The following is a 10,926-nucleotide window of genomic DNA, read 5'->3' as shown; positions in this document are numbered from 1 at the left end:
CCTTCTCTGCTTTCAGGAGCTTTGATGTGGAGGCTGAAGTATGAGAAGGAGCGCTATCCTGCTGGAGAATTGTCCCTCTCCTGTGGTTTGTAATGTAATGGGCAGCACAAATGTCTTGATACCTCAGGCTGTTGATGTTGATCATCCACTCTGCAGATCTCTCACACACCCCCATACTGAATGATGAAACCCCAAACCATGATTTGTCCTTCACCAAACTTGACTGATTTCTATGAGAATGTGTGATGATTGGGATGCAGTTTAACAGATGATTCATCAGAAAAATCCACCTTCTGCCACTTCTCCACTTAATCAACTAGAATGTAAAGCTCGACTCAAAGTTCATTTATACTTTGAGAACAGTAAAATATTGAGCTGTAACAAGTCCTTATTTTAAGTTGTATCAAAGTACAATTTGGGCTGAGTGTAGTGCGATGATCTACAGGAAGGCTTCAGGCTATTTCTGCTGAAGTGTAGATTAAATGTGCTCATGGTGACACTACAGCTTTAAAAACAGCCACAGATTTGACCTCGGTGAAGTGAACAGAGGAAAGACTGAAGCCGCTTCATCAGTGTAATGTTTGCTGGCGCAGCACATGCTGTGTGTGTGTGTGTGTGTGTTTCATCAGTGATATGCGTGACCTCAGCCATTGTCCTTGAGTCGTGGTCAAACAGCTGATTTCTCCATTAAATCACAGTGGCTCTCTGAACACACTGTTGACATGGACTCGGCCTGAGGATCATCTCCACGCATCACCTTTGATTACAATTAATGGTGTGTGTCAGCTAAAGCCCAGCTCATTTACAAGCCATTTATCAAGCCGTGCAATGCAAAAAAAAATGCTTTCTTGGAGTTCTTGTCTCATTTCTAGTCCAAACATCCACAAATTCTTAAATCAAGAAGCATTTTATAGACAAGCAAACAATATTGTCTTGTTTACAGACATACAGTAATGGGTTAAAATAGAGTGAGTTTTTCCCTAAAACATGTTAAAGCGTCTGCCAATGGGGTAAGCACATTCATTCATTTGCCTTATTTTTCAGGGGTTGCCACAGTGGTATAAACCACCAACTATTCCAACAAATGTTTTACACAGCGGATTCCCAGTATTGGGAAACACCCATACACTCTTACATTCACATACACACACTCATACACTACAACCAATTTAGTTCAACAATTCCTCTATAGCACATGTGTTTGGACTGTGGGGGAAACCGGAGCACCCGGAGGAAACCCACGCCAACACGGGGAGAACATGCAAACTCCACACAGAAACACCAACTGACCCAGCCAGGACTTGAACCAGCGACCTTCCTGCTGTGAGGCCACAGTGCTAACCACTGAGTCACCGTATCGCTGTGATTAGTATTATTATTATATTTTTTTATAGCCACTTGTAAGGAATCTATATCCCTGACAGTACAATACTCCTGATTTTACTTTGAGGTTGTAACATACTGATCCATCCCATTGTGTTTGCTTTGGACCTTGTTCCTTGAATTGAATGGTTTAACAGAAAACTGCAATTAAATAAAGAATAAGAAAGGAAAGAGTTTTATATTTGCTGTGTGGTGCACTGTGAGCCCAAACACCTGCAGTCGGGTCAGTGCCTTCATTCACACCTGAACCGCACGCCGCTGACCAGACAAACACTACTGTAGATGCATGAAATCTGCAGATGAGCAATGCACACTGGGAGGATCATCCAGATAGACTTCTGTCAGGACACGTCTTATTAATAATGCACTGCTGTACTTCAACATCCTAACAAAATGTCAAAACCTCCCGTCATAAAAAAGTAATAAACTAAAAGACAGAAGGCAAACTGAGCTGAGGTGAGAAAGAAGAGCGATTAAGCCAAAAGGAAATAAAGTCTTGCCACAGAGTAACAGGCAACAGAAAACAAAAAAGATGATCACATTACGGTCAAACATTATTTATGTGCATGAATATTTAATAAGCTTTTATTTATACGTTTTCATTTGTTTAAGTACATATATGTACATACCAGTCTAAACAAAAAAAGCAATATAATACACACGCACACACACACACACACACACAAATGGACAATAACAGCCTTTGACTATTATGCCATAACATTTAGATGAATTAATGTAATATACTGTAGATACACGTATTTACATACCTGAGTGTTTTTACACCAGTTTTTAACCTACCACACCATTACATCTGTCTCTAACCCTAACTGACCCTTAAACTTACCTATTAAACCCATACCTAGCCTTAACCAACCCTTAAACTAACCCATACCATTTAACCAGTTTGTAACTGACTCTTAAACTTACCCATACCATTAAACTAGTTTCTAACTGACTCCTAAACTTACCCATACCATTAAACCAGTCTCTAACCGATTCTTAAACTTACCCATACCATTATACTAGTCTCTAACTCACAGTTAAACTTACCCATACCATTAAACTAGTTTCTAACTGACTCCTAAACTTACCCATACCATTAAACCAATCTCTAACTGATTCTTAAACTTACCCATACCATTAAACCAGTCTCTAACCGATTCTTAAACTTACCCATACCATTATACTAGTCTCTAACTCACAGTTAAACTTACCCATACCATTAAACTAGTTTCTAACTGACTCCTAAACTTACCCATACCATTAAACCAATCTCTAACTGATTCTTAAACTTACCCATACCATTAAACCAGTCTCTAACCGATTCTTAAACTTACCCATACCATTATACTAGTCTCTAACTCACAGTTAAACTCACCCATACCATTAAACCAGTCTCTAACTGACTCTTAAACTTACCCATACGATTAAACTAGTCTAGAACTGACTCTTAAACTTGCCCATACCATTAAACCAGTCTCTAACCCATAAATATAACTAATGCTTCAACTTACATATACTAGTAAATTTGTCCATAGCCTTACAAAACAAACACCAACCAACCAACCAAACAAACAAACAAAAACAAACTAAAGGGTATTAGTGGATTGAAACGTAAGCCATATTAAACTCAACAGAAGCTAGTTAGTTTGAGACTAAATGCAGCTTGTGTAGTTATTAAATGTGATCAGTGAAGTGCTAAACTGGAGATAAATATTTATGGCCTGTCTCCTTGCTGTGGAAAGGGTCAAATGATGTAATTTCCTGTGCTGAAGCTGCAGCAAGAGTCTTACCTAAAAACGACAGGTTTCTCTCCCTGAGTTTGTCTCTCAGAGTGTCTTCATGTTCCAGACCGATGGCACTGGGGGAATGTGGTTAAGGACAAACGTCACAAATCTGCTCATTTATGTCAGTCACAAACTCGCGCGTTCACTGGTCTCGTTTCTCGGGGGAGCTGAGGTGCAAATTAAAAGTGGGATGGTCAACTTTCACAAGTCCACTTCTAAATGCTCCCTGCCAGGAGACACCCGGACAGCTGAGAAAGGTTGCTATGGCAACAGCAGAAGAATGAGTTTGTTGTAATATCAGAATGAGTGTAGTTGAGTGTTTGCAGGTGTGTTGTTGGGTGGTAGTTAGTGCTCTGAGTGTTTGTCAGGGTGTTGTTAGGTGGTAGTTAGTGTTCTGAGTGTTTGTCAGGGTGTTGTAAGGTGGTAGTTAGTGCTCTGAGTGTTTGTCAGGGTGTTGTTGGGTGGTAGTTAGTGTTCTGAGTGTTTGTTAGGGTGTTGTTGGGTGGTAGTTAGTGTTATGAGTGTTTGTCAGGGTGTTGTTAGGTGGTAGTTAGTGTTCTGAGTGTTTGTTAGGGTGTTGTTAGGTGGTAGTTAGTGTTATGAGTGTTTGTCAGGGTGTTGTTGGGTGGTAGTTAGTGTTATGAGTGTTTGTCAGGGTGTTGTTGGGTGGTAGTTAGTGTTCTGAGTGTTTGTTAGGGTGTTGTTAGGTGGTAGTTAGTGTTATGAGTGTTTGTCAGGGTGTTGTTGGGTGGAAGTTAGTGTTCTGAGTGTTTGTCAGGGTGTTGTTAGGTGGTAGTTAGTGTTCTGAGTGTTTGTTAGGGTGTTGTTGGGTGGTAGTTAGTGCTCTGAGTGTTTGCTGGGGTGTTGTTGGGTGGTAGTTAGTGCTCTGAGTGTTTGTCAGGGTGTTGCTAGGTGATAGTTAATGCTCTGAGTGTTTGTTAGGGTGTTGTTAGGTGGTAGTTAGTGTTCTGAGTGTTTGTTAGGGTGTTGTTAGGTGGTAGTTAGTGTTCTGAGTGTTTGTCAGGGTGTTGTTAGGTGGTAGTTAGTGTTCTGAGTGTTTGTCAGGGTGTTGTTAGGTGGTAGTTAGTGCTCTGAGTGTTTGTCAGGGTGTTGTTAGGGGCAGTTAGTGCTCTGAGTGTTTGTCAGGGTGTTGTTAGGGGTAGTTAGTGCTCTGAGTGTTTGTCAGGGTGTTGTTAGGGGTAGTTAGTGCTCTGAGTGTTTGTCAGGGTGTTGTTAGGGGTAGTTCGTGCTCTGAGTGTTTGTCGGTGTTGTTAGGGGTAGTTAGAGCTCTGAGTGTTTGTCAGGGTGTTGTTAGGGGTAGTTAGTGCTCTGAGTGTTTATCAGGGTGTTGTTAGGTGGTAGTTAGGGCTCTGAGTGTTTGTCAGGGTGTTGTTAGGTGGTAGTTAGTGCTCTGAGTGTTTGCTGGGGTGTTGTTAGGTGGTAGTTAGTGCTCTGAGTGTTTGCTGGGGTGTTGTTAGGTGGTAGTTAGAGCTCTGCGTGTTTGTCAGGGTGTTGTTAGGTGGTAGTTAGAGCTCTGAGTGTTTGTCAGGGTGTTGTTAGGTGGTAGTTAGAGCTCTGAGTGTTTGTCAGGGTGTTGTTAGGTGATAGTTAGTGTTCTGAGTGTTTGTCAGGGTGTTGTTAGGTGGTAGTTAGTGCTCTGAGTGTTTGTCAGGGTGTTGTTAGGTGGTAGTTAGAGCTCTGAGTGTTTGTCAGGGTGTTGTTAGGTGGTAGTTAGAGCTCTGCGTGTTTGTCAGGGTGTTGTTAGGTGGTAGTTAGAGCTCTGAGTGTTTGTCAGGGTGTTGTTAGGTGGTAGTTAGAGCTCTGAGTGTTTGTCAGGGTGTTGTTAGGTGATAGTTAGTGTTCTGAGTGTTTGTCAGGGTGTTGTTAGGTGGTAGTTAGTGCTCTGAGTGTTTGTCAGGGTGTTGTTAGGTGGTAGTTGGAGCTCTGAGTGTTTGTCAGGGTGTTGTTAGGTGGTAGTTAGTGCTCTGAGTGTTTGTCAGGGTGTTGTTAGGTGATAGTGCTCTGAGTGTTTGTCAGGGTGTTGTTAGGTGATAGTGCTCTGAGTGTTTGTCAGGGTGTTGTTAGGTGATAGTGCTCTGAGTGTTTGTCAGGGTGTTGTTAGGGGTAGTTAGTGCTCTGAGTGTTTGTCAAGGTGTTGTTAGGTGGTAGTTAGTGCTCTGAGTGTTTGTCAGGGTGTTGTTAGGTGGTAGTTAGTGCTCTGAGTGTTTGTCAGGGTGTTGTTAGGTGATAGTGCTCTGAGTGTTTGTCAGGGTGTTGTTAGGGGTAGTTAGTGCTCTGAGTGTTTGTCAGGGTGTTGTTAGGTGGTAGTTTGTGCTCTGAGTGTTTGTCAGGGTGTTGTTAGGTGGTAGTTAGAGCTCTGCGTGTTTGTCAGGGTGTTGTTAGGTGGTAGTTAGAGCTCTGAGTGTTTGTCAGGGTGTTGTTAGGTGATAGTTAGTGCTCTGAGTGTTTGTCAGGGTGTTGTTAGGTGGTAGTTAGTGCTCTGAGTGTTTGTCAGGGTGTTGTTAGGTGGTAGTTGGAGCTCTGAGTGTTTGTCAGGGTGTTGTTAGGTGGTAGTTAGTGCTCTGAGTGTTTGTCAGGGTGTTGTTAGGTGATAGTGCTCTGAGTGTTTGTCAGGGTGTTGTTAGGTGATAGTGCTCTGAGTGTTTGTCAGGGTGTTGTTAGGTGATAGTGCTCTGAGTGTTTGTCAGGGTGTTGTTAGGGGTAGTTAGTGCTCTGAGTGTTTGTCAAGGTGTTGTTAGGTGGTAGTTAGTGCTCTGAGTGTTTGTCAGGGTGTTGTTAGGTGATAGTGCTCTGAGTGTTTGTCAGGGTGTTGTTAGGGGTAGTTAGTGCTCTGAGTGTTTGTCAGGGTGTTGTTAGGTGGTAGTTTGTGCTCTGAGTGTTTGTCAGGGTGTTGTTAGGTGGTAGTTAGAGCTCTGCGTGTTTGTCAGGGTGTTGTTAGGTGGTAGTTAGAGCTCTGAGTGTTTGTCAGGGTGTTGTTAGGTGATAGTTAGTGCTCTGAGTGTTTGTCAGGGTGTTGTTAGGTGGTAGTTAGTGCTCTGAGTGTTTGTCAGGGTGTTGTTAGGTGGTAGTTAGTGCTCTGAGTGTTTGTCAGGGTGTTGTTAGGTGGTAGTTAGAGCTCTGAGTGTTTGTCAGGGTGTTGTTAGGTGGTAGTTAGAGCTCTGCGTGTTTGTCAGGGTGTTGTTAGGTGATAGTTAGTGCTCTGAGTGTTTGTCAGGGTGTTGTTAGGTGGTAGTTAGTGCTCTGAGTGTTTGTCAGGGTGTTGTTAGGTGGTAGTTAGAGCTCTGAGTGTTTGTCAGGGTGTTGTTAGGTGGTAGTTAGAGCTCTGCGTGTTTGTCAGGGTGTTGTTAGGTGATAGTTAGTGCTCTGAGTGTTTGTCAGGGTGTTGTTAGGTGGTAGTTAGTGCTCTGAGTGTTTGTCAGGGTGTTGTTAGGTGGTAGTTAGTGCTCTGAGTGTTTGTCAGGGTGTTGTTAGGTGATAGTTAGTGTTCTGAGTGTTTGTCAGGGTGTTGTTAGGTGGTAGTTAGAGCTCTGCGTGTTTGTCAGGGTGTTGTTAGGTGATAGTTAGTGTTCTGAGTGTTTGTCAGGGTGTTGTTAGGTGGTAGTTAGTGCTCTGAGTGTTTGTCAGGGTGTTGTTAGGTGGTAGTTAGTGCTCTGAGTGTTTGTCAGGGTGTTGTTAGGTGGTAGTTAGTGCTCTGAGTGTTTGTCAGGGTGTTGTTAGGTGGTAGTTGGAGCATTCCCATCAAATGCAACAGTATAAAAAACACATGCAGTCAAAACACCACAATGATACGATGAGCGTGTGTGTCAAAAAAGCAAAACGTAGACAGTGTTTGTGTCTTGATGGGCGTCTGTGCATGATGTGTCAGTCACGGGGCGTTTCTGTGGGCAATATGATGAACCCGGACAGATGCAGAGAGTAAATGAATGCTGACGCGTGAAAAGAGATGGAGAGAGTGGGCGGAGGGATGGGGATGAGTGACCACAGACAGAGAAACACTGGGACCCTTCACCCAACACACACACACAGATGAGTCTGAGATACACACACAAAATCAGCAAATTCGGTGTCTCTGTAAAATAAGTAGTATAAAACATTGTATAATATCTGATATATGCATTTCAAAGCACAATGACACCACATCAAATATCAACCATCCTCAGTTTTTGAATACTACTTTTGTTTTTAAACACAACATAATTGTACAGAGTACAAATCTGCTCAAATATAATTGTGTGCATTTGAGGAAAATCACACACAGACACACACACACACACAGAAAGAGACAGTGAAGGCTTCTAGCTGTGAAACACTGAATGATGCAGACTGTGAACAAAGAGCTGCACACACACACACACACACACACTTTTATGTCAGGTGAATCTCAGCCCTGCGAATAGCTCCTCGTCAATTTCAGGCTTAAAGTTTTATGGGAAGGATACTGTTTGATGCAGTCGACCAGCGGTCCATAACAGCAGTCATTTACTGTGCACTGAAAAGAGGGAAAAATATTACAGTCAGGAGGACACGAGCCCCTCAGCATCCATTATAAATACCCATCATGCACTGCTGCGCCAGCACACATCACCTACACACCCATTATTCAGACTGAACAACATCTCCGAGCATTAATTACAGAGGTTAGCAGATTACATCTTTAACTACACAGATCTGTGTGTCTTTACTCTGATTTTGTGAAATGTGAATTATTGTTTTTCTCAAAAGCAAGGTGATTATTAATATTAAGCTGCTGATGTGATTTTACTCACTGTAAAAATATTAAAATTATGTTTTCTTCTCTTTCGTGCATTTTGTAAAATTGAGAGTCAACCTGTTAAAAAAGACATTAATTAATAAATATAAATAAAATAAAATAAAAATGTAATTCCTTTATCATTAATCCTAATTAAATAACTGGCAACACAGATGTATTTTTTATAAATAAAATAAAATAAGATCAAATAAAATAAAAAATTTTATTAAATAAAAATAAAACAATTAAATTCCTTTATCAATCATAATTAAATATTTGGCAATACATATGTTTTTTTAATAAAATAAAATAAAATAAAAAAAATGTAGTTCCTTTATCATTAATCATAATTAAATATTTGGCACCACAGATGTATTTTTTTATAAATAACATAAGATATAATTATATTAAATTATTTAAAATGAAATTAAATTACACAATTATTTCCTCAATTAAAATCATAATTAAATATTTGGCAACACAGATGTATTTTTTATAAATAAAATAAAATAAGATAAAATTAAATTAAAATAAAATAAAACAATTAAATTCCTTTATCATTAACCATAATTAAATATTTGGCAATAGAGATGGTTTTTAATAAAATAAAATAAAATAAAAAAATAAGTTCCTTTATCATTAATCATTATTAATATTTGGAAATACGGATGTATTTTTTTAATAAATGAAATTAAATTTCCTTTATCATGAATCATAAATAAATATTTGGCAATAAAGATGTATTTATTTATGAATAAAATTTAATGACATTAAATAAATAAGTTCCTTCATCATTAATCATTATTAAATATTTGCCAATGCAGATGTAATTTTCTTAAGGCAAAGTGACTATCGTTATTAAGCTGCTGACATATGATTACACTCACTCTAAAAATAGTAAAATTCTGTTCTTTTGTGTGTTTTGCAAATTTGTGCGTTTTGACATTTTTGGCAACACAGATGTAATTTTTAAAGCAAAGGTTATTATTAATATTAGGCTGCCGACATATGACTGAACTCACTATAAAAATGATGTTCTTGCTCTTTTGTAAGGTTGAGAATGTGTTAAAAAATACATTAATTAAATATAGATGGTGTGTTTTGTAACATTGAGAAAGTCAAACTGCTCCACATAGTTTAATAATAACAATAATAATAATAATAGCAATAATAATAATAATAATGATAATAATAATAATAATAATAATATTAATAATAACAATAACAATAATAATGATAATGGTAATAATAATAATAATAATAATAATAATAATAATAATAATAATAATAATATTAATAATAATATTAATAATATTAATAATAATAATAATAATAATGATAATAATAATAATAATAAAGACAATGACAACAATAATAATAAAGTAATAAATAAAGGGGTAGTTCATTCTAAAATGTTTCGAAGAGTTATTTTATCATTTCACTCACCCTTATGTCATTTCTAACTCACACAACTTTCTTTTATGTAATAAAGTAACCACTGAATGATTTTGCAAACTAAACTATTTTAATTACAACAGATCTGCATTGAATTGATTAAACTCATGATCAATTCTTTTGTAATTCTTCTAAAGTGACACTGTTTTGAATGTAGTTTACAGTGTTCGGTCAAAGTCTGATTCCATTAGAGCAACATGAACATTTTGCTAAACATCTCCTGCTGAAGAATGAATGAAATAGAGAAATAAAGTGTGTGTGTGTTGATCATACCTGCTCGATGTGTTTGGCTAGTACCAGATCTGGAATTAGATACGGCTCGCGCAGCATGTTGTTGAGGACGTGTCTGGAAGCTGCGGACGGAGACAGAAAATAATCATGACTGGCTTCTTGGACTCACCTCCACTTTATATTTGGAGAGAATTAGATATGCCACCTCTGGAAGCTCTGCAAAACGTGATTAAATGTGGCATCCAGTATTTTTTTGCCTTCCTAACACAACATAAAGACTGATAATGTTGTTTAATGGCTGAAGATTCAGAAGTTGTTGTTTTTTTTCTCTCCTTACGTCCATTGCGGTGTCTTTTTGTAGGTCATATATGTCTTGTATGTCGCCATTTTCATGCTTTATTTTACATTTTGCACAGATTATTGTTACACGATGGGCTTGTCTGTCTGTTCTTTACTTTAAGTCTTTTATTTTTATTAAATCGGACTATTTTAAATGATGACGACACTAATTGTATTCATTTTTGTAAGTCTTACTTAGAGTTTCCTTGAGTCTTGTTTTTAGTTCGAGTCTTGTTTTCAGAAATGACGAGTCAAATTTAAGTGAGTTTTTACTTAAAAGAAGCAAAATAATCTTATTTCTAAAGCAAAAATGAGATTATTTAGCTTGTTTTAAGGAAAAACTCACTTAAATTTGATTCATTTCAGAAAACAACACATTATGTTTGTCTAGAAAATGCTTCTTGATTTACGAATCTTTAGATATTTGGACTAATTCAAGACAAAAACTCTATGTAAGAATCATAATTTTGCAGTGAACTCCAGTTATGAATCTCCAGCAGGTTAGAGTGTGGATGAATATTCTGCATTATTAACTCCATCCCTGCTGCGCTAACATTATAAATCATCCCACAAGCCCTTGGATTGATTCCCTATTACTCCAACACACAATCATACTCATATTTAATGGATTGAATCATTGTGTGTCGTTCTAATGATATATCCATACGCCAAACCCCGGCCATGATGCATGATGGGAAATACGAGGCCATGTTCAGCTCAAATGTACAGTGATGTGAATACATGATAGTCTCTTTAGGGGTCGATAATCCTGTAGCAATTTAATTTATCCCCTCAAGTCAATCTGGAGAGTAACTACAAGCTCTGAGGACCATAAACAGCCAACACCTTGTTTTGTTTTATGAATTCGGTGTCAAACAACATTAATAATAATTATTAACAATAATTCAATACATTTACAGTTGAAGTTTTTGACTGTTTGGTGCCATCTTGAGTATG

At 38.1% G+C, this 10,926-nt stretch overlaps 1 protein-coding gene across 1 annotated transcript in view; it reads right to left on the bottom strand.

Annotated features, from left to right (window-relative positions):
* The window catches only part of cdin1 (CDAN1 interacting nuclease 1), a 49,057-nt gene extending 39,307 nt beyond the window's left edge, over positions 1-9,750 (bottom strand). The window contains exons 1-3 of the mRNA XM_056476972.1: positions 9,673-9,750; positions 7,634-7,683; positions 3,180-3,247 (exon numbers count right to left, since the gene is read on the bottom strand). Of these exons, the coding sequence (XP_056332947.1) occupies positions 3,180-3,247; positions 7,634-7,683; positions 9,673-9,729 (175 nt within the window). The 5' untranslated portion in view covers positions 9,730-9,750. The remainder of the gene's footprint in view (positions 1-3,179; positions 3,248-7,633; positions 7,684-9,672) is intronic.
* Positions 9,751-10,926: the final 1,176 nt, after the last annotated feature.

This window comes from Danio aesculapii, chromosome 17, assembly GCF_903798145.1.
Source record: "Danio aesculapii chromosome 17, fDanAes4.1, whole genome shotgun sequence".
NCBI lineage: Eukaryota > Metazoa > Chordata > Actinopteri > Cypriniformes > Danionidae > Danio > Danio aesculapii.
Note: the sequence above shows the minus strand (reverse complement) of the source record. Positions and strands in the feature narration are given on the sequence as shown.